General features: G+C 46.1%; 1 protein-coding gene across 2 annotated transcripts in view; it reads right to left on the bottom strand.

Moving 5' to 3' along the window:
- Positions 1-2,599: 2,599 nt before the first annotated feature.
- Positions 2,600-22,539, bottom strand: part of CALCOCO1 (calcium binding and coiled-coil domain 1) — a 30,155-nt gene continuing 10,215 nt past the window's right edge. For both annotated transcript variants that reach the window (XM_055003802.1, XM_055003801.1), the window contains exons 3-15: positions 22,239-22,344; positions 21,508-21,707; positions 20,759-20,917; positions 16,236-16,384; positions 14,543-14,633; positions 14,122-14,277; positions 11,925-12,179; positions 11,042-11,167; positions 10,666-10,761; positions 10,070-10,181; positions 8,545-8,759; positions 6,049-6,158; positions 2,600-5,133 (exon numbers count right to left, since the gene is read on the bottom strand). In XM_055003802.1, coding sequence (XP_054859777.1) covers positions 4,932-5,133; positions 6,049-6,158; positions 8,545-8,759; positions 10,070-10,181; positions 10,666-10,761; positions 11,042-11,167; positions 11,925-12,179; positions 14,122-14,277; positions 14,543-14,633; positions 16,236-16,384; positions 20,759-20,917; positions 21,508-21,707; positions 22,239-22,344 — 1,977 coding nt within the window. In that variant the 3' untranslated portion in view covers positions 2,600-4,931. The remainder of the gene's footprint in view (positions 5,134-6,048; positions 6,159-8,544; positions 8,760-10,069; positions 10,182-10,665; positions 10,762-11,041; positions 11,168-11,924; positions 12,180-14,121; positions 14,278-14,542; positions 14,634-16,235; positions 16,385-20,758; positions 20,918-21,507; positions 21,708-22,238; positions 22,345-22,539) is intronic.

Consider the following 22,539-nt stretch of genomic DNA (forward strand, 5'->3'; position numbering starts at 1 on the left):
ATTAGAAAGCAAGTGCAAAGCAGGGGGAATAAACATGGCAGGGGGAGAGGCAGGGGTATGTACAGGGGAAACTCAAATGCAGACAACATAATAAAACCAACACCATGAGATAACTCAGCACGGGGGGAGGTTGCGCTACAGCGAGAGGGAGACGCATGCAGCTGTTGGTCGCCAGGTGGCAAGCGGAAAGGGATGGCAGCGGAAAGCATTGAGACAGGGCTAGTTACAAACCAAATCAGGGGAATACCCAAGTCTATTCAAGGAATAACGGCTGGTGGGGGAGGGGGGCAAATTTGCTGTTCTCTGCTCTGAAGAAATGTGACCCAGCAGCCACTATGGGAAGAATCATCACACGTCCTCACCAGTCCACGGGGGAGCAATCAAAGAAATCACCCCCCCCCCATTTGCCGTTGGAATCGTACGGTCCAACTTGCACCACACGGTTCTGCTGCACATGTAGAACCAGACAATTCCCCCACAATGGGAGCCAGGCTGGGAAGCAATAAGATTGGTTATGGGTGCGCTATCTGTCCCCTATCAAGCGACAAGCATCACTTCAACTGGATCTGCAAACCCCACTCAAGGTCGCATCTCTGCTTCGTCTGAGGCAGGGGGGACTCTAGAATAATCTTTCAATGAGAAATGAGGCAAAATAGGACAGTGTTCACACAGTTCCTGGTGGTTCCCTATTGCACTGGTAAGATATCCCAAACCTGACAGTAGTCCAGGGTCCATATCTTGTGGACACACAGGAGACCGCACATGTCCTATGCGCATCAGACCTGAGCAAACTGCCGGATACGCACATAACGTTCAGGCTGCTGTGGCAGAGTCCCAAACACGAGTAACTGTTTGGGGTTTCCTCTGTATTAGAACCAGAGCCATGCTATGAGGGTAATCACGGCAGGGTTCTCTGTATAAACCCGGCCATCAGTTGCTCCTAGGACATTAGTCTGCATCCTGGGAACTGCAGGTCCCGTTAAAAGCAAGATAAAAACTAGCCCTATTTTGAAGCCTTCTGATGGCAAAGAAAGGCTCGAGAATCTGAATAGGGCCGACTAGGATAGCCTGGGGGGGGGACTCTTCCACAACTCTTTTGACTTTCACCCTCTCTTTCCTACTACAACCTGCCTCCATCTCTCGTGGCTTGACTTCAACTCTCTGACCTTCTCCACTACGATTCTTTTCAAAAGATCCTGTCCTGGTTTGGTACTATGAAAGCTCCCATTAATGCAGAAATTTTAGGTGGGATCCAATGCTTTCTCTGGAGTCCTTGCACTAGAAGATATTTCTACACTTAGCTGAGCACAGCAGTAGGATATGACGCAATTAAGTCTTTAAGATGACCCAGGACCCTCTTGCAAAATCCCAACCTGGCTTCCCTCCCACTCCCAAAATATTCTCTGCCTTCATTTATATTGGAAGCAGAACTGCTTCACTGCTTATGCAAATGTTTGTAATCATATCACTGATTCTTGAGGGTTGGATACAACACAGGGACTTTGGGTGTGTGTGTTTGAGAACACACACCATCCTAATCCAACCCGTCACTGGAAAGGCCCAATAGTCTAATCTTACAACATGCTACCCTGGCCTTTTAAATTCATTGTTAGGCAAGGAATAAGGACCAAACTAGATGTTATGGTGTCCACCGGTCTGACATATGGACACCATAAAGTCTAGTTTGGTTCTGACTTGTCCCACATTAGGAAATCTTGTTCAAGAATTATTGTTTCAGTGATTAAGGAACCTTCACTCGATCATCTTTTCGTTCTTTATGCAAAGATAACAGCTGCATTTAAAGAAAGATATTGATCGCTTTTTTAAAAAAAACTGTCTGAGAATTTGTATAATGTTTGTCTCCTGGCATTGCTGAGAAGTGCTAAGGGTGGTTTCATTAGAAGATCTTCTCTGCTTTATTCAAATTCACATCTCTACCAGTCTGGTAGCTTTATCTGTTATTAAGGGGGGGGGGGGAACAATGCCATATAATATATAAATGTTAGCAATAAAATCTCTCTTTTTTGCACTGGTTTAAGGGCCTGCAGCTAAAACAATAAATACCCACATGAATTCATTTCCAACTCTTGGTTTGCTTTCTACTCACATACTCTGCATTACAAGTTTGATCACAACAGAAACTTTAGCTCACGCGTCTCTTGCTGGGCTGTGCCAGTTGAGTGCACCCAAGGCGATCAGACATTTGAATGCCACCTCATGTAAAAGACTGCCTACGTGTACAAAACTAGAATCTCGGGGAAAACCACGAGCCTGAATCTCATCTTGACATCCTAGCCATGAACATGGAGGAAGAATTTACAGTGCAATCCTAAACAGAGTTACTCCAGTCTAAGCCCATTGATTTCTATGGCGACTGGAGTAACTCTGTTTAGGATTAGATCCAGAGGAGTTAGCCATGTTAGTCTGTAGTAGCAAAATAGCAAAGAGACCAGTAGCACCTTTAAGACTAACCAACTTTACTGTAGCATAAGCTTTCGAGAACCACAGCTTTCTTTGTCAGATGCAGGACGAGGAGAACAGCATCTGACGAAGAGAGCTGTGGTTCTCAAAAGCTTATGCTACAGTAAAGTTGGTTAGTCTTAAAGGTGCTACTGGTCTCTTTGCTATTCTGTTTAGGATTGCACTCTTAGCGTAGGGGCGCATCCAACCCTTTGATCTCCAACTTGCAATCAGACGTGGTACAACCCAGATACCCCATGAGAGACACCTGCTAACTTGTTTTAGCTCCAAGATCTCTTATTGCAAGGATATATCCCCCATTCTCCCCCTTTCAGTTTCAGCACTGAGAAGCTTAAAATCTGTGGCCATGCTAGAGAAAGTTCTAGGTACATGGTGTGTTTGTGGCTTGGATTCCTGGACAAGATTCAAATCCCTCTGAAGGCATGTCGTCAAGACTAGTTCATGCACGTTAGTTAACATTTAGCATACATTTGCCCTTTTAAAATTCGTCATTAATCCAGTCAAAGGGTGAATTTTCCTATCCTTTCAATGAATCTGGGAAATGGGGTTTCTAGCTGATGCAACTGTGAATTTGAAACCATTGTGGTTACTCTGCCGTTTTCAAACTGGGGCCATTTCCTCTGGGTTCTACTCTGTTGGGAAGCAGATTTTGTTCCTGCTTCTCCACACCATCAAGGCACATTCATGTACCTCTTGAAGTTTCCCTGGCTCTCCCCTAATCTTTCTCAAATCTACTCTGCTGCATGGGAAAGACTGCAGTAAAGCCCACATGGCTGCCATGTGGGATTTTCCTGCTTTCATGGCAGCCATTTTCCTTAGAGCACCCATTTACTGCCATAGGGGGCTTCTTTGTTGTTGTTTTTTTAAACCAGCAACTGAATATTGTTAGATGGATATGACAGTATACCAATATGTGCAACAGGTTCTCCAAATTACCAGTTTTCATTTTTTAGAAAAAACGAATCTCCAGCCCCTTTCATTGGGAAGACGTAAAGGGAAAGGCCTATCTCTACAATGAAATGGACTAGACACTTTTTTTTAAAAAAATGAAAGCTGGGAATTCAGACAACCTGATATAACAATATTCAGATGAAGAGGGTTTTTTTTTTTTTTTGGAAAACGTCAATAAAGCTCGGGTGGTCTGGGGGAGAGGAAATGGCCGCTGCTGGGGGACTGGGGCATAGAGACTGCAGGGAAACCTGCTATGTGGAAGCCCCATTGCCGCTGCGCTATATCAGTAGCCACAGTAGCGATAGGAACATGCCTGCCCCTGTGCGGTAAACACCAGGGCATAAAATGGGAGACCTTGTTGAAATGGCCACTTCAGTTGTGTGAGATCTTGTGACTCTCTCGTCCTTTGATCGCTTCTAAAATACTTTCCGCCTCCCCCCCCCCAACTCCTTAGGCCACCTCTTCCTTCATTTCTCCAGTACTTCTGTGATGCTCTATGTTCTGGCTACTCCTAAAAGTAAGCTGCACCTAAGGAAGGACAGAGTGTAAAGTTCTATGAACTGTCCCAGTGAAAATTCTTAGATGTCTATCTTTACGTCCTATTGAGCGGAGCTGTGACTCTCCACTGTCAAGAAGTGGAATAGCAAAATGTGTGTCTTAAGTTTGCAAGTGACAAATCCAAAATATGTGTGTGTGTGTGTGTGTGTGCATGCATGCACACATCTACTAATGATCGGTCACTGTGCAGATTAGATTAGTATGGCCATTGGTAATGAACGCTTGTGTGAATCTCGGAGTTCTCTCTCCCACGCAAACAATGTAGGAGGATACAATGGTCATCTTTTGATGAACGGGTTAGTCAAGTGTGTGGTACGGCAGTGCAAAGATGTAGCTGTCTCAAGTTATTATCGGGTGTTAAAAACTCTTATATACATGGAACACCGGAGTGTTTCAGTTATACCTCCTCGGGTGTGGTCATGACTGATAATTTCTCCACTGAACGGTGAACGTCATCCATAAAGGTGGCTTCTGCTTGCCTGTTTTCTCCAGGATGGACGAGTGGAGAGTCCAAAGCCCTTTGGTTTTGCCAGGGATTGCGATCTTTTTCAAAATCATGACACTGGAGGATAACCACTGGTGTGAACAGGTCCTCCCTACCGGCGCTTCCCAAAACATTTCCAAAAGATTAAAGGAAGCCTACTATTAAAATTCTGAGCTTTCGGTCCAATTTTGGTTTAACGTGTGTGTATATGTGTGTGGGCTTACTTGGTGGCTCCCAACACAAGCTGGCGGACTACGCTACCTTGGAAAAGGCCCCAGGAAGAAGATACCCACCCGCCCCCCCTGTTGCCACTTAGCACCTGAGGCCTCTCAGCAGGGGCACAGCATCCCTCTTACAAGACTCTCCATGGACGGGAGAGGATATCCCAGCCTGGGTCCCATTGAAGAGGGTGAGGGGAAGCCAAGGGAACACGGAACGGGGGGGGGGGGGAATGAGGTCACTCAAAAGGGAAGGGGTCATGAGTGTTAAAAAAGAAGTGCCCGTCAACATGCGTATCCAGGGTTTCTTTGTCACTCTCGGGTGGAAAGCGCTCATGGCAGATGGGACACTCCTTCCAAAGCGATGGTGAGGGCAGGTCCAAGGGGGATGCGCCCATCCCGCAGGGCCCCGATTCCGACATCTGCCTTGCTGTCAGTCCGCTGCATGGGAAGAGGACACAAAGAGAATGGGGAAGAACAGTCTGCCTCAATCCCAGGCCCTGCACTTAAATTTCAAAAGGCTGTTCCTGGCTGAGTGGTGGAGCTGAATTATCCTTCCAACAACCCTGTGAGGTAGGTTAGGCTGAGAAAGTGTGACTGGACTAAGGTCACCCAGTGAGCTTCCATAGCAGAGTGCGGATTCCAACCTGGGTCTCCCAAATCCTCTTAACCACTACACTACAGTGGTTCTCCTTAGAGACAGAGCTTAGAGATAGGTAGAAGACTTACTGGCAGAGAGAGGGGGAGAGGGAGAGAGAAATAATCTGCCCGGTGAGAACAGGACTTCCCTCATTTCCTATTTATTTCTGGATCTTTTGTGTATTGTAAGCTACATTGGGAACAAATCAGGATATATGTAAAATAAATAAATATTGGGCTAAAACATTAAATTTGTAAACAAGCACAGTCCATATCCTAATTTGGGAATGGCTGAAATCAGCACTCACAATGCAACAAGTGAAGGGGAACGTATTTGCATAATTTCTCTTATTTTGCATAATTTACTCATTTTTTTTAACGAGTTGGCATAATCAGTCCGGGTTTGCAAGTCAAGAGGCAGAGAGCTATGCCAGGTGCTCATTACTTCAGTCGCTTGAAATCTCTGAAACTCCTCTGGCTTCAGATGTCAAGAGGAATGGCCCACACTCTTTCCAGCCCACCTTTGAAAGCACAATCTCTAGACACTTGCTCTATTTTTTAAAAAAATGAGATTCTCAGGATGATAAATGGTGATAGCAGCATCTAAAACACCGCAGCTTTTGCTCTAGTTTCAGAACCCATTTAGCCTCCCTTTCTGCAACAGGAAGTATGAATGAAAAATGAAAAAGCCACCTGGAGCCTCACAGCTCTCCTCACCTGGCCACTTCATAGAAGCCGCCGTTGCCCAGCTCTGGGAGGAGGAGACTGGCTTCTTCGCCACCACTCTGTACAGCTGCCATCAGTACGGCCTTCTCGTCCTCTGCCTCCTACATGTACAATGGGAGAAGATATCCAGAGCTGGACTGGCACTGCCTGCAATGCAGCCCCCCCAAGCAAGTGGGCCTGTTCTTTTTCTTGTCCATGGAAATCAACACAGCTCCTACAGGCTAACCCAAACCACAGAACTGTGGGCCAAGCTACAAGTGATGAATGACACAGGTTGGACACTTGTCTGCTTCCCTCAAGTTTTGTTGGGAAATGTAGGCGTCCTGGCCTTGCAGCTTGGCTCTCCAACTGCTGCCCAATGGACTTTTCAACTGTCACTTGTCCAACATTCCGCCAAGCTGCCTACATTTCCCATCAAAACTTGAGGGAAGCTGGCAAGTGTCCAACCTGTGTCAGGCGTCACTTGTAGTCTGGCCCTTAGATACGCAGTTATGTAGGTTCTCTTTTAGTGTGCAAGAAGCAGCACGCACTAGGCCTGACAGAAGGAGTCCCTTATATTTACACAAAGCATAATTCCTTACTATGTGTGGCAGTAATGGCCGCAGCTTTGATGGCTTTAAAAGACACATGGTCTTGGAACAACAACCACAAAAACAACAACAACAAGTGTGCTTATACACTGCCCTTCTGGACAGATTAGTGACATGCTCAGAGTGGTGAACAAAGACTGGAAGACTGGACTATTAATAGTTTTCTACAGTGATGGCTAATGGAGCCTCCATGTTCAGAGGCAGTACTCTTCAATTCCTGATCCTGGGGATAAATATGACAGGAGAAAGCTATCAGATCTTCACACACTGCTTGCTTGTAGGCTTTGCTTGGAAAGCTGGGCTTTTGATCCCACTGTTGTTTGGAAAAATAAAACCCCAACCATAAACATAGACACAAAAGAGGAGTATGAGAGAGACAATAGAATCTGGACTATTACATGGACAGAGTGCACAGAAAGCCGCCTTGGTGGTCATGATGGAACAGAAAAAGCGGGGCACAAATTTTGTAACCTAATTAACTAAACCTTTTCTCTCCCTCTCTCAAATTACTAGGACTTGGGATCGTTCAAAATGCAGTTAGTGTAGGCTAAGCAGCACTTTTTCATGCGATGCATAATTTAACTAAAGGGTTTCATTACTGCAAGACGTAGGAGTCTGATGAGGCAAAAGGGAAGCTGGCCCTTTAATATTTATCTGCCGCAACAGCTAAAAATGGAAACCTCTACAGCCCGGAAAATCCACAACAACCATCTCTACATCTAACGGTAGTGCAAGATGCTGGGGGACAGCTACCAGTGCTATGCCGATGAGCTTCCCATGCACAGTTGGGCAGTCATTTTTAGACCCAAAGTCCGGCAGGAAGACTGTGCTCATGCAGCAAGACCACTGATAAATAATCTGGATTGGTCCACTTGCATTATTTCCAGAACAGCTAGGGCAGAGGATCCCCAGCCTTATTGAGCCCGTGGGCATGACTGGAGTTTTGAGAACACTGGGTAAGCGCCGTCACAGAATGGCTGCCACGGTGGCAGGCAATCACAAAATATTGGGAGCTTCCAAGCTAAGCGTCCTCTTAGGATGCCAACAGTTACTTCTGAATTAGAAAATAGTAAAGAGTCCAGTAGCACCTTTAAGACTAACCCACTTATTTGCAGTATAAGCTTTTGAGGACCACAGCTCTCTTCGTCAGATGCATGGAGAGTATGAAGAAACTGGCCAGAGATATATAGGTGGGGAGGGGGGAGTAGATGCAATCAGTTACTTCTAGTAATGAGAAGTAAGTTACCAGAACTGCCTTTCAGGCATTCCATTCGGATCCAGCAATGGAGGGAAGGGGGTCACTCACACCCAGCCTGGACTGCGCACTCCACCTGACTTTGCATTTACATGGCCCTCACTTCCTGCACCCTTTCCCCCCACTCCCCTCACCACCTATATATCTCTGGCTAGTTTCTTCATACCCTCCATGCATCTGACGAAGAGAGCTGTGATTCTCGAAAGCTTATGCTACAATACAGTGGTCTTAAAGGTGCTATGGGACTCTTTACTATTTCGCAAGGACAGACTAATATGGCTCACTCCTCTGGCTCTTCTGAATTAGAATCTCCCTGCAGATACAAAAGTGATACCTCCCGGACATCTCCTGTTCCAACAGGATGGAAGAAGGTGAGAATTGGCTTCTTCCTTTGGGTAAGACGGGAGTGGCATCAGAAAACACACTGGCGGGTACTATGGTCCCCAAGGGCGCCGTGTTGGGGAATCACTAAAGTAGGGTTTACAGGTCTTATAAAAGGCTACCTGTCTACCCTCAGCTGAACGACACACTCATTTGCTGGAAAGGAAATGCAGCGAACACTTATTGTGTTCAATCCAGCGAACACTTATTGTCCCTTAGGGTCTCAATCCAGCGAACACTTATTGTCCTTTAGGGTCTCACCGAGTCAGAACTGGAGTCCTCCGTGGTTTGTTTGATCTGACCAGCAATGGGGGCAGGCTGGCTGATGACCACGGCATGAGCCAGTTCACGGGTACAGGGTGGCGTGGTGGTAGCTGCTCGGTTGTCACACAGGCTGTAGGAACCGAGTTGGGCAGGCAGGCGCATGTCCTCGGGGCACTCGTCCTCTGAGTCGGATAGTGGTGAGTCCAGGGAGTCTGTGAGGGGTATGACAGCACGGAACAGAAGTTTGGGTGAACGAGTAGTATAAAACAAGTAAGAAGGGGAAATAAACCTACACCCAAGATGCCGAATGATAAAGCAAAAAATGATTATTTAACACAGAGATCTTTTAGGAACTAGAGGGACAGCATTTATTTTAGCTGCAGACCTTTTTGGATTTGGTGTGCAAGTGATTTTAGTGCCTACAAGGCAATTTCCTCTAGCGTTAATTCCAGTATTTTGTTTTAAATGGAGCTGAAATTTGTGTTGTTGTCAGCACTTGCCAACATACTCATTATCAACAAATTGCATATTAAGGAGTTTATAAATATATTATTCAGTGGAAATAGTATATTTTGCTTTTCCAAAACAAGGCCTTTAAATAGTTCTTGAAGGGGCTTCGTCCAAGCATCCGTTGTAATACTGATATTGTGTTTAAACTCCAGACATTTTACTCATTTATATATATATGTATTTTTGGGAAGCAACACTACATTTAGAGACCAGTGAAGCTGTTTAGTTGTAACACGTTTGATCTCTATATATGATTATTTATCTAAATATTTTCTTACTTTGGTCTGTATGATATTTTATCTTGGCATGTTTTTCGACCTATATGGCCGTTTCCACACTAGTCATCTTCTTCCGGAACGCTGCAGAACATGGCAAAAAAAACGTGGAAGATAGCATCTTCTCGCACGGGTTTTGCACGATGTCGTGCAAAACATGAGTGAGAAGACACTATCTTCCACGGTTTTTTTGTCACGTTCTGCAGCGTTCCAGAAGAAGGTGACTAGTGTGGAAACGGCCTATATCCTGTGTAGTTAAAGCATAATTGTTTTACTAGGATTACCTATATACTTGCAATTGACTTCATTGGTTCCTCATCCTTTTTTTTTTGGTTTACAGGGTAAGCAAGCAGTGCCATGTAACACACATGAACATATGAAACGAATCTTCCTAGATAGCTCTCGCAAATGCTCTTACGCTGAAATTTCTTGCCCCTGCAGCCTTAGATGTTAATTTGCTGTATTTCATTTTGTCGATATATTTCTAGCTCTGGCTTTTAATTTGTTTTACAAGGCATTTTTATGATGCATCTTTTAATTGTTAGCTGTTGTTGTTTTCTTTATTGGTTTATATATATTGTGGGGGCTTTTTTTTCCTGTTGGAAACTGCTTGGAATCCCTTTTGGGAGAGAAACAGGATATAAATATGTAAATATTTAAATTAAAAGTAAATAAAGAAAGTAGAATTGGGCGCTTGATGCATGATGGGTGGCAGAGTCAGTGTTGGGAAGACTGACCATGAGCGTTTTGCGCCGTGTCCTCTTCATCATCTAGAACCGATTCACTCCATTTCTCATCAGCGACCTTCTCCAGACGTTCTTCAAGGCGCCGAATGTACGTCAGCAGCTCCTGAAGGTGGGGAACAGGAAAAAAGTTAACAGTGGGTCCCAGACAAGAAAACACCACTCCAGATTCCAAGCAGTAGCACAACGGGACCACAGCCCTGCCCACTTCCTGTCCCTCCCCCGGGACACACTGGGCCAAGCTACAAGTGACGAATGACACCGGTTGGACACTTGTCAGCTTCCCTCAAGTTTTGATGGGAAAATTTTGATGGCATCCTGGTCCTGCAGCTTGGCTCTCTGACGGATGTCCAACGGACTTTTCAACTGTCACTTGTCCAACATTCCGCCAAGCTGCCTACAGTTCCCCATCAAAACTTGAGGGAAGCTGGCAAGTGTCCATCCTGTGCCTTTTGTCACTTATAGTTTGGCCCTCACTACCAGGCACTTCCCAGCCAATATTGTCTCTGCAGATTCTGGCCCTGGGTATCATCTTTTCCCCCTTCCCCGAACTCATGGCTGCTGATCCCTTTCGGACCCTTCACACCAACCTGCTTTTCGGCTTTCAGGTGCTCCTTCTCTTTCTGGGCAACATGCAGTGCAGCCCGGAGCTCGCGTAACTCCCGGCGGCTCTCGGAGACCTGCACCTGGTGAGGTAAGGCAAGAATTTGCATCTCTCGAAGGACACTGGCAAGGAGTGTGCATGCATGCGAGTGTGGGTAGGGAATATTCCAACCCCCCCGATCCTAGCACAGGGAATACAGACTACTATAACCCGTGGAGCCTCTTTCATTCATTAGGCTCCTCAACATGCAAGCAAATTTCTGCTAGTGATGAGAACAACCACTGCTCCCCCCCTCTCCATTGTTAATTTATTCCCACCCTGGCCGGGCAATGGGATCCCCTCTCCCAACAGCTGTAGTTTACCAGACTAGAGTCACGCTCCTGTGCCAGCTCCATGCGCAAGACCTGGCACTGTGCCCGCTCTTCTTGCAGGCTCTTCTCCAGGCGCAACACCTCAGCACTCAGTTTCAGGATCTTGTCCTTCTCGACCTGCCAACATCAAAGTTAAAAGGTCACTGAATGGTTAAGCAGAAAGGGGTGGATAGAATTGCTATCTCTGCCAGCTCTGCAAGAGGGTGCAGTGATTTCCAAGAAAAATTGTGGCTTTTTAAGAAAAATTGTGGGTTTTTTTATCCTATCTTGAGGAGAACCCTGGAAAAGCTTTGCTCATACTGCTGTGCTCCTCTCCATGAACTCAACCCATGAAGCCAGAAGTGTAATTTGGGAAGATAATTCAGTGCATCCAAACCACAGAATGCCGAGTTTCCACAAATATTTTTCGCACTAAGTCTTCAAAACTGGAGTCGCCTTAGACAAACATGGGCTTGAAATCCAGAGTCCAAATGGAAAATTCATTCTTTCTGCATGCCAAATGGATTACAATCCCCCCCATGCTTTAATATCGTTTAACACAAACAGTGCAATCCTAAGAAGAGTTACTCCAGTCTAAACCCACCGAAATCAAGAGATTAGACGGCAGCAACTCTCTTACGGATTGCGCTGAAAATCAACCCGCCCTGAGCCCACTTGTGGGGAGGGCGGGATAAAAATCAAACCAATAAATAAGTAAAATAGACCATTCCAAAGCATGCAGTGTTCCCTTTGTGTCATTCACAACACTCCGCTCCCTAAAATCACAACCGTTTGTGCCAGGAGCTCTGTCCTGTTGGATATAGAGGGAAGAGAACTCATCAACCGTTGCCAAGCTGGTGGTCAGCATCTTTCTCTCTCGCTCTCGCTCACAAACCTCCATGTTCTGCAACAGAGTGGTCTTCTCCTTCCACCACTGCCCTTTGCCTTCTTTCCACTTGAGGGTCATGTCGGCCAGTTTGATGTTGATCTCCGCTGCTTCCAGACGGCTCTTGTGCAAGTCAGAGATGGTACGGTCCCGGATGGAGGCGACGCTGGCCAACTCTTCCCCCAACAGCGCCACCTTCTGCTGGCTGGCTGCCAGGATGTCCTGCGTGGAGCGAAGCTGCTCACACACGGCCTCCATCTGAGCCTGGGAAAACGAGACAGAGGGGTGAATGAGCATCACGTGCGAAGCATTATGGGAGCTCCAGCGTGACGACAGGTAGCCTACAACCATTCCGATCACAAAGCTATCTATCTACCTGTAATTTTGTGACTGGAGTTGGGACCAGAGCAGTTTCAAGTATTGGTGCTATGTTGTCGTTTTATTGCAATTTTATTGAAAGTATTATGATTTGTATTGGTCTTTAGCAGATGTAATTGTCTTATGTGAGCTGCTTTGAGCTCTTCACTGAAGAGAAGTGGTATAACAAATACATAAATAAGCTTCACCACAGCCCCAAGAGGGAGGCTGTGCTTAGGGCGAATGACTGGTTCAAGATCACCTGGGAAGAACTGGGATTTGAATCTGGGTCTCTCAGATCCCAGTCCAGCACTCTGTCCACCACACCACACTGGCTATGCATTAGGTAACCCAATCGGACTTGCATCTGACTTCTTTTCTATATCTACCAATAAAATGCAGGAGCCCCGGCATCCAGCAAGCCTCCAAAGTCCGAATAGAGTCCCGATTCTGTGGTCTAATTGCTCAACTTCTTCTTAATTCCTAAATAGTAAAGAGTCCAGTAGCACCTTTAAGACTAACCCACTTTATTGGAGCATAAACTTTTGAGAACCACAGCTCTCTTCGTCTACTTGCATCTGATGAAGAGAGCTGTGGTTCTCGGAAGCTTATGCTACAATCAAGTGGGTTAGTCTTAAAGGTGCTACTGGACTCTTTACTATTTTGCAACTACAGAAAAACATGACTAACTCCTCTGGATCTTCTTAATTCCTGTTTTAGCATCAGGAATGGCATTTTTACGTCTGATTCCAAACCCCACTATTGCCTGGAAACCATCATCATCATCATCTCGCATTTAGAATTCAGTGTTTCCAAGAGCTTCACATCCATTATTCAAATCCACCCTGGTTACTTTGGATATAGAGTAACCCTGGTTACTTTCCTACCGGGCTGCTGAGCAATAAGGTCTGGAGGTGGTGTTAGTATTAGACGGCGAGATCAGACAGTCCCCCCCACCCCAAAGATTAAGCAAATCCACAGAGGACTGGGGGCTATTTAGTGATGATGAGCAGAAACAAAACCTCCATAGAAGCAGAAGCGGAAGGTGAGCAAAATCCGGGAGATAGTTTCATTATGATTATCCGTTCCCATCAAAAACTCGGTGCAAGTTATTGAATTCTTTAGAACTTTTCATCGGACTGGATGCTTTAAAAGGGAGCTGGAGGAGAGAAGAAATGATGTCCCAACACCTTGTCTTAAGGCTCTTGTTTCCTTCCTGTGTAGGATGCCAGGCCGATCTGAACAGGTAAAGGTGTACCAGGTGGAGCCGATATCAGACTGAAGGCACGATTCTCAGGTGCTTATGTGGTAGGGCGGGGACCTTGTCTTGCTCTCTGAAGGGCTCATCTGTGTTCATTACGACAGCCAGCATAAATAGTGGTTGGCCTGACCTGGATATCCCAGGTGAGCCAGATCTCAGAAGCTAAGCAGGGTCAGCCTTGGTTAGTAATTGGATGGGAGACCTCCAACGAAGACGAGGGTTGCAGAGGCAGGCAATGGCAAACCACCTCTGTTAGTCTCTTGCCATGAAAACCCACCAGGGGTCACCATAAGTCAGCAAGGACTTGAGGGCACTCTCCACCACCATATAGAGAGGTTATAGTGTCAGACTAGAATATGGGAGACCCGGTTTAGAATCTCCACTCTGCCACAGAAGCCTGGTGGGCGACCTTGGGTCAGTCATACATGCTCAGCCTAACCTACCCGGCAGGCTTGTTGTGAAGATAAAATGCAAGAGAGGAGAATATTGTAAGGTGGATAAACTACTGGAGAAGTGAGTCGGGTGGAAGTCTGTTCTAACGCAGCAAGGTCATTCTCATACGTTTACGGGGTGCTGGCAGGCACTTACAGTACGGCGATTGGCGGCAGCTAGTTTTTGCTGCAACTTGGTGATGTCCTCCTTTAGCAGCAGAGTCTGCGAAACTTTCTCGCCATGAAGGGTCTTGGCTTCCAGCAGATCAGAAGCCAAGTTGCGGCTCTCCTCCTCCGAGGCCTGCAGCTTCACCTAGGAAAGAGGAAGTAGTCAGTCAGCCATCGTCGTACTACCCTCTCTGGCTCCCGTTCCGTCTTGTCACCTGTAACTTTGATAACTTCCGCACACATTGGATAATGCACTTCCAATCCTCTTTAGAGATCATTTGGAACTGAATTTTTCATGTGTGAAACAAAAAAATCCACTTCCAAACGATTGCTAAAGTGCATTGAAAGTGCATTATCCAACGTGTGCGGAATCAGCACTCTTCTCAAAATTATTTCTGATCTACCCTCACCTGGTACTGCTCCTTCTCAGCATTTTCCTCTCTGAGCTGATTGTGAATCTGTTCCTGCTCCCTCAGAAGAGACTTGACAGTGTCCTTCACCCTGAGGAGAAAATGGAACAGATGATGGATTGAGAGGCCTGCCTCATTTCCTGTCCAGAATTGAGTCAAGGCACTATTACAACCTAGCTTTGGACTGCCCTTCATTCACAGCATCCCCTTGTCTAAAGACAGAACCAACAACCAGAGGCTTCTTGGACCTGTACCCAAGCTGATACTTCAGAAGAATTTTTGTTGCTCCCCAAAGGGGGGGGGGAACACCTCACAAGATTTTAATAGACCAACTTCTGAGGACAGAACTTCCCTCAACAACATTTGGCATATTGACAGAGATTGATGAGGCTGAAAAATCAGCCGATACCTTATGATAGATCCAGAGGAGTTAGCCATATTAGTCTGTAGTAGCAAAATAGTAGAGTCCAGTAGTACCTTAAAGACTAACCAACTTTATTGTAGCATAAGCTTTTGAGAACCTCAGAGCCAAGCTACAAGTGATGACTGACACAGGTTGGACACTTTTCAGCTTACCTCAAGTTTTGATGGGAAATGTGGGCTTCCTGGTCTTGCAGCCTCGCTCTCCGTTTAATCCAAGTTTACAGAAACTGCCCCCCCACACACAGCGGAGGGGAAGGGGGCGCCGGGCAAGAGCCCGACGCCTGCACTCCCCTCCCGACTGCATGTTCTCCCTCCCATAGACTGCCGCTCTGTAAACTTCTGTAAGCTGCAAGACCAGGATGCTTACATTTCCCATCAAAACTTGAGAAAAGCTGACAAGTGTCCAACCTGTGTCAGGCGTCACTTGTAGCTTGGCTCACAGTTGCATCTGATCACAGTTGCAACTGACAAAGAGAACTGTGATTCTCGAAGGCTTATGCTACAATAAAGTTAAGGTGCTACTGGACTCTTTAAGGTGCTACTGGACTCTTGACTATTTACCTTATGATAAGATCACTTTTTTGGATCAATTCTAAACAATAGTGTGGGAGGTGATACCTCCAGCTGTGTGTAAGCAGGCTTGTTTAGAGGTTTTATGAAACAGGGAGGCTACGGTGTGTCACACAGGAATAGGACCTCTGAAATCGGGCCATAGTGCTGTACTCTTCCAACTTCAGGATGGTTCAGGCTCCAGCTGTTGAGAAGATGGAGCTCTGGTGACTGACCTCATTGCAAACTCTAGTGGGCAGGGTTGATAGTCCATTGAGGACAAGCCATGAATGACTCAAAATGGCAATCAAGTGGGAACGGCTGAAACAATTAACTGCTCATAGAGAGATGTGAGGATTTTAGTCTCAGAATACGCCTCCCTGAGACAACAGCGGAGGAGTCTTCTGATGAGGATAATCAAGACGGAATCTCCCTTCCTAGCTATAGTCTCAATGCCAGTATACCCATAATGCTATGCCACTGGGTTGCTAGTCCGGAAACATGAAGGAAGAACTCAACGGCTTTCTCAAGCATTCGTGGGAAAATTAAATAGAAGCGGTCCACCCAATGTGGCTTGGGAGGCCCCTGCCTCTTTCTAGTAACTGGACTGCAGTTAATAAAAAGGGTGTCCTGTAATAAAAGAGCTCCATACTTATAAGTTCTTGGATATTTGTATAGTCTGTAGGGCTTCTCATGGGCTTCTCCCAGCTATGGACCTCACCTGTCAAGTTCTGTCTCCCTCTGCAGCACCTTCTCACCCATTGCTTGGATATCACCCTCCAGTTCTCGGACCCGGGCCAAGTGCTCGGTTTCTTGAAGGCTCAGGGTCTCCTTCTGTTTAGACACTTCCTCATAAGAATTTGATAATTCCTGGAGGGTGGGAAAGAGGTAGAGAAGGATGAATAAAGCATAAAAGGAAGCTTGAAACTACTGTCATCTAATGTTGCTAATGTATGCATGTGACAGAAAATCGGGTCACCCTTAGCATGGAGAAGAAACAGAATCTACGAGTCTGGATTACATCTGAGCAGAAGGAGAATATCTCACAAACTCTAATTGGTGACCCAACAACTTCCTGGGGAGCACACTGAAGTTCTAAGTAGTTCATGAGGACCACAAAAAAGACAGTGATTGAAGTGTCTCTTCTAGACCTCCCAAGAGAGCTTTGGAAGTTACAAGGCTAAGTTTCAAGGCCAAATGGAACTCAAAACTTCCAGTGGAGTCTGGAGATTTCCTGGAATTACAGCTGATCTCTACAGCCTGGAGATCAGTTCCCTTGGGAAAATGGCTTTTTTTGAAGGGTGGGCTCTATGGTATTGCATCACTGCGGTGGTCTCTTCCTCCCCCCAAATTCACCCTCTGCAGGCTTCACCCTCAAATCTCCAGATATTCCCAACCTGGAGTTGGCAACTCTACAGCCAAGCTGCACAACAGGGAAGAATATCTAGCGCATTCTCATCCCACCGTTCCTCCAAGGTAATTAGATTGTTCTTTCCTTTAGTTTATCTTCACAACAACCCTGCGAGGTAGGTTAGGCTAAGACAGTGTGACTGGCCCAGAGTCACCCAGAAAGCGTAAGAATATATAGTGGCACCTTGAACCCCAGTCTTGTGGTTCCTAGTCTAAGACAATACCAAACTGGCTTCAAATATGTTTCATATATAAAACACACAAGATTGCGACTCACTGGGGAAACAGTCTTGGACGTTCCCCCTGAAATCCCTTCCTCTTTATTCTATAACCTTTCAGGGAGTTAAGAATTTTAATTTTCCGTCTCCTCCATTTCTGTTGAATGGACACTTAACTGCTAGCAGCGTTCCGTGCCACTTGTTTTTGGAGACAACCCTCCTCCCCAACTAAATCACAGAGTAATATTTTTCTGTATATCTTGAAAATCCCTCTAATACGCAGAAATGCCCACTGGTGTGAGGGAAGCTGGAGATTTTTTCTTTCGTGATTGCAAAGGGGTGTGGGTGGATGCTTTGCTATTAGTTCTGTTGATACGTGCATACGTATCTAGGACTCATGATATAAAATCACTACCTTGAAACAAAAACAGTGGAGGTTGAGTTTAAAAACCCACTGAGATAAGACCCCCCCCCCCATATAATTATCTCTATTTCCTCACAGTTCTGAGGGAAAGAAAATAGCATGGTGTGGGCTTCAGCTTGCAACTGAGCTCTAGAAAAGAAGACAAATTATCTCTTTGGGACCATCTCCTGTCTCATATCATCAGGAGCTAATTTGGACAACTCTTGGTGTGGCAAGATGTAGGTTCCTGGATGTGGGATGTTTCCAAAAGAGTGGGACACGGAGATTCACGATTTGCATATACGGTAAAGCAGAAAGTTGACTGCAGCTTTAATTAGTGGTTGATTAGTTGGTAATTAGCTGATTAATCAGTGGAGATCAATTTTATCTAGTAAAGATAAACTGTAAGAGTTAAATGCATACTTATTAGTTTTATGCAGATAGATGGTTCTGGTGTGTTACTGTAATACAGGATGAAAAAGAAAACATTTAAAAAAAAAGTAAAAATGGGCATTTTTTTCCTGATAACTGACTGCTTTTGTTAAGCAAACTGTGGTATTTCACTTCTTTCTCTCTCTCCAAATGGGATATATACTGAAGTTTTTGCAAAACACCTCCCCTTTTCAGGGTGTTTTGATACCCCCTTGTTTATTCATCTAAATTGTCTTCACTTGCCCACATTTTAATCGCCATCACTTCCCTGCTGTGACATCATCACGCAGCCAGTTCTGATTGGCTGTGTAGCATCCTATCATCATCTGTGAAATGCCCAAGTGGGTGAGACCTTAATTGTTTATCTACCTAGTCCTTCTTTAAAGGAGCTATGAGTGAAGTGCAAAGTTTCCTCCTCTTCCTCACTCATATGAAAAACACCATGTGAGGTAGGCTCGTAAAGTATGCTTGTCTTAGGGTCACCCAACAAGTGTCATGGCAGAATAGAACCAAGGTCCCTGAGAGCCTAATCTGGCATTCTAACCATTGTACCACACTGCCTCTTTAATCCAGGAAGGAAGAAGAAGCAAGAGCTCGGGGAAATCTGGTGCTAAAGCAAAAGGAAACAATTATGCCATTAAAGAAACGTGAAAATGTGCAAGTATTTAGGGGAGAAATCTCCCCCTCACTCCTATAGCTTCATCTAAAAAACCGACATGGACAACATTCAGTGTTGACCTGCCAATCAACTAAGAATCTTTAATGAGCTGAAAGCCCTACTAGTAATCCACCGCTCATTTTATAAAGAAGGTTGCGTAAATCATCACCAAGGGAGAAAAGATAAGCTTCTCAAGATGGTGAGATGCAACTTCTAGGGAACCATGTGTGATGGGGGTTCCTGGTCAACCACAGCTTCTCCTGGACTGCTGAGGCGGGTGTTTGCTCTTTTCTTTCACTTTCAAAGAAGAGGAAAGAGCAAGCAGGAAGAGAAAGGAGTTCAAGATGATGCAAAGGGATAATGCCGACAACGAAATTTCTCCTGTACCCTTCTCTCTCTTTCCGACAAACAGAGCAGTAATCTAGGCCATCCACATAAGAATTCACCCACCTTGATCCTTCCCGAGGAAGAAATGGGCAAGAGATTCTTTTGTGAACAGTACGAACTCTCTTGCTCCTGAGCATTCCTCTATCTGCCACTGCTTGCCTTTATTCACATAGAGCCAGATGATCTGGCCTAGGGCGATCTCCTCCAGCGCTTCAGGCCACAAGGGCGTGATGAAGTCATGAGGATAGATGACCTACAGCAGCCCCAGATGAGTCAGAAAAATAACATCTGTAGGCTTTGGTTAGAAGTCGGCCGGATAAGGGATGTGAGAACTTCCTGTGTGAAAATGCCTTAGGTCAAGGAGTCGTCATAAGAACTCCAGTCAACCTAACAGGGAGAGGCCAACTATTGTAACTGGGAGACCCTTTGCCTGCACACTGGTCTAGGAAGGAGGCGATGCTTGTAAGTATGGACATCTCTGGATAAGGGACACGGAGGACCTGAAAGCCAGAAGGACGGGCTGACACAGTACAGGAGGGGTCTCCAATCTTTTTGAGCCTGTGAGCACTTTTAGAATTTTGAAAACAGGGAATAGGCACTGTCACAAAATGGCTGCCATGGAGGGTTGGGGCCATGCAGAAAATGGCTGCTATGGGATACAGGAGCCAATCACAAAATGGTGGGCAGTTGCAAGGTAAGCATTCTCCTCCTATGAAGCGAGTTGTTTCTGAGTTCTCATGCTCCATTGAGGTGAAGGAAAATATGGACTGGTCCTTTGCTTTGGGAAAGAAGCAAATGGGCACTGGGAGATTTGTTGGTGGGCTCCCTGGAAGCCATGTTGGAGATGACTGTGGTAGGGCAACTCCCCCAACAAGGTTGGCCTATCGTCTCTCAATGGAAACAATTGCCTCAAAGGACCCTGGGATGTAGCTAGTCTCCCAGTTCATGTGTGGAGAGGAGCTGGGAGGAGCAGAGTGCTCTGATTGGCCCTGCCAATGTTTTTTTTTTAAATTTATATAATCTGGCACTGGAGAGTTGATAAGTTTGCTGTCAGCTGGAGGTTTATCGGGAGGGTATCCCAAAAATGAGATGCCACCACAGAAAAGGCCCTGTCTTTCATGGACCATTACTTCACTTCTGAAGGCAAGAACACTCGGAATAGGATCTCAGAAGGATATTTCCTCTTTTCCTACAATATACGGGTACTTGAATTGGCCTGCCTTCCATGCCTGTGATGGATTTTTATTTAAGCACTGGTACACCTTTCCTTAAAATCCAGGCATTCGTACAAATACAGCAGCAATCTGCAATAGTAAAATCCTCCAAAAAATGAATCAAATGTCAACACTCTCAGCTTGAAGATGCATCTCAGCAGGGAGCGTAAAAACTTGGGGTGAGTTGCAGTTGCTCAGCTCTGCTGTTTCACTGGCCCCGTCAATGTTGATGGGGCTTAAGGGAGTATGAAAGAGGTGTGCTCTGCTATCTCCTCTGGGATGGTGTGTGCACACAAGAGGATGGCATACTAGAAGTGGGGCGGGGGGCAACCAAGAAGGGCATTTTGGCCTCCTAGACCTAGAACCCCACCTGTTTGCAAATCAGACTTTGGATGAGACTACATAGCCGACTTAATGTCCACTTGAACCACAGCAAGAAAACTGGGTACACCCTCCCCTTCCCACACCTGTAGCATCAGACCTGGGCGGACAGTGCAGAGCTCCCCCCGCTTCCTCCCTTGCCTTGTACTGTCCGGCCAGCTTGGTGTGCTCGTCACGCAGCGAGCTGAGGGCTGCTTCAAGTTCGTCCACGCGGCTTCTCAGTTCTTGAACCTCATCCTTCAGGCGGCACGACTCCTTCAACAGGGCTCCCTGCTCCTGCCGGCTTGCCTCCAGCTGAGTCTGTGAGGGGAGGGGAGAGAGGCCAGAAAGTAGTGAGACACATTGGACAGTTCTGTGCGTACAAGTTCACTGTAACGACCAGAGGTCATTTCGTAGAAAAAGAGCTGGAGGAACTCATTAGCACAACTCAGTAGCATACGCCACGCCCCTTACCATCACCGGAAGTGTGTCATTAGCATAACTGATTTGCGTGTGCCCCACCCCCTGGCATCACCTATCCGGGCTGTTTTGGACCCAATCCTGGCCATTCAGGGCTGAAATTGGGCCCAAAATGGCAAAAAGGGCCTGAAAAAGGCCGAAAACGGGCCCAAAATGTTCAGGATTCGGCCACTGCTGAGTGGGAGAGTGATCCACCACCCGTCAGAGGCCCGATCCGGGCTGTTTCGGCCCCAATCCAGGCTGAAACGGGCCCAAAATGGCCGAGAGTCAGGTGGGCGGGGCTGTCTGACATGTGACCTCTTTGGGGAACTGCTGGAACTGCGTCCCTGTGCATTCCTCCTTGAAATGAGCCCTGGTAACAACCCTGCCCGTCTTGCTAGCAGAAGGATGAGACTGAAAAGTGATTGTGAGCCTGTCTTGCAGCGTGTTACCTCTAGCAGGGTGGCCTTGGGGACCACCAATAACATGTCGGTGCCGCCACCGTCATCGCTCGCCTCCTCCAGGGTGACAAGCTCGTCCATAGGGCGTGGCTCACTGAACTGGAATGGGGAGCTTTGGCCACGGACTTCTCCACGGCGATCCACGTAACGGAACTGGTATTGTTGGTGGCCTGGCTTTGGCAGGTAGCTGGCTGTAAACAAGACAAAGGTGCTTATCTATTTGCGTGATAAATGTAAACAAAACTATCCAGTAATGGTTTAATGTGATCATCAGCATTTGTGTTACAAAGTCATGAGAATAATTTACAGTAAAAGCTAATGTTCTTCATTCATCAGAATGGCCACGAACATTCTGTGACATCACAGCAGCTCAACCAATGACTGTGTGTGTGTGAGGGGAGTATTTCGGAGTTCATTAAGAAAATGGCTTTTGCCTAACATGCATATAGTATCTGCATGTGTGCTTGTCTTGTGTGTGCGGGTTTTAAAATACTCTTGCGTGCAGGTTTTTAAAGCGAACAGCAGGCCGAGCCCAGCATCTCTCTCAAACCACCTGTAGCAAAATTCAACAGCCCCTATGTCTACTCTATTCAGTCTGCCTTGCTTTTTATTTCCTGAATCAACTTTCTACCTGAAAACCTCAATTCAAGTGTTACATGGGAGTCTCTATTGATCAATTCCCTGACAAACTTGCTGAGGACCATCTAACCTTTCACACCCACCTTGGAACTGGACGCTGCAGTGAAGAAGGGCTCCTGAAGAAGATCCCCCATCTGGCAGGGTGCACCAAACAAAGGTATAGTAATCACGGACTGAAGAGGCTTCCACCTGAGAGAGAGAACGGGAAGAGAGAATCTCTGATGTTGCTAAGATCACATCATAAACAACTAAGGAAGGAAGAGATTCAACTTCTGCTCTGCCTCTGTCTTGTTGTCTCCCTCACCATAAGCAAAAAAAGTGTATCAACAATAATTATTTATTATTATTATTTATGTCATTTATAGTCCGCCTTTCTCACTGAGA

This window comes from Eublepharis macularius, chromosome 19 (assembly GCF_028583425.1).
Source record: "Eublepharis macularius isolate TG4126 chromosome 19, MPM_Emac_v1.0, whole genome shotgun sequence".
In the NCBI taxonomy this organism is placed as follows: Eukaryota; Metazoa; Chordata; class Lepidosauria; order Squamata; family Eublepharidae; genus Eublepharis; species Eublepharis macularius.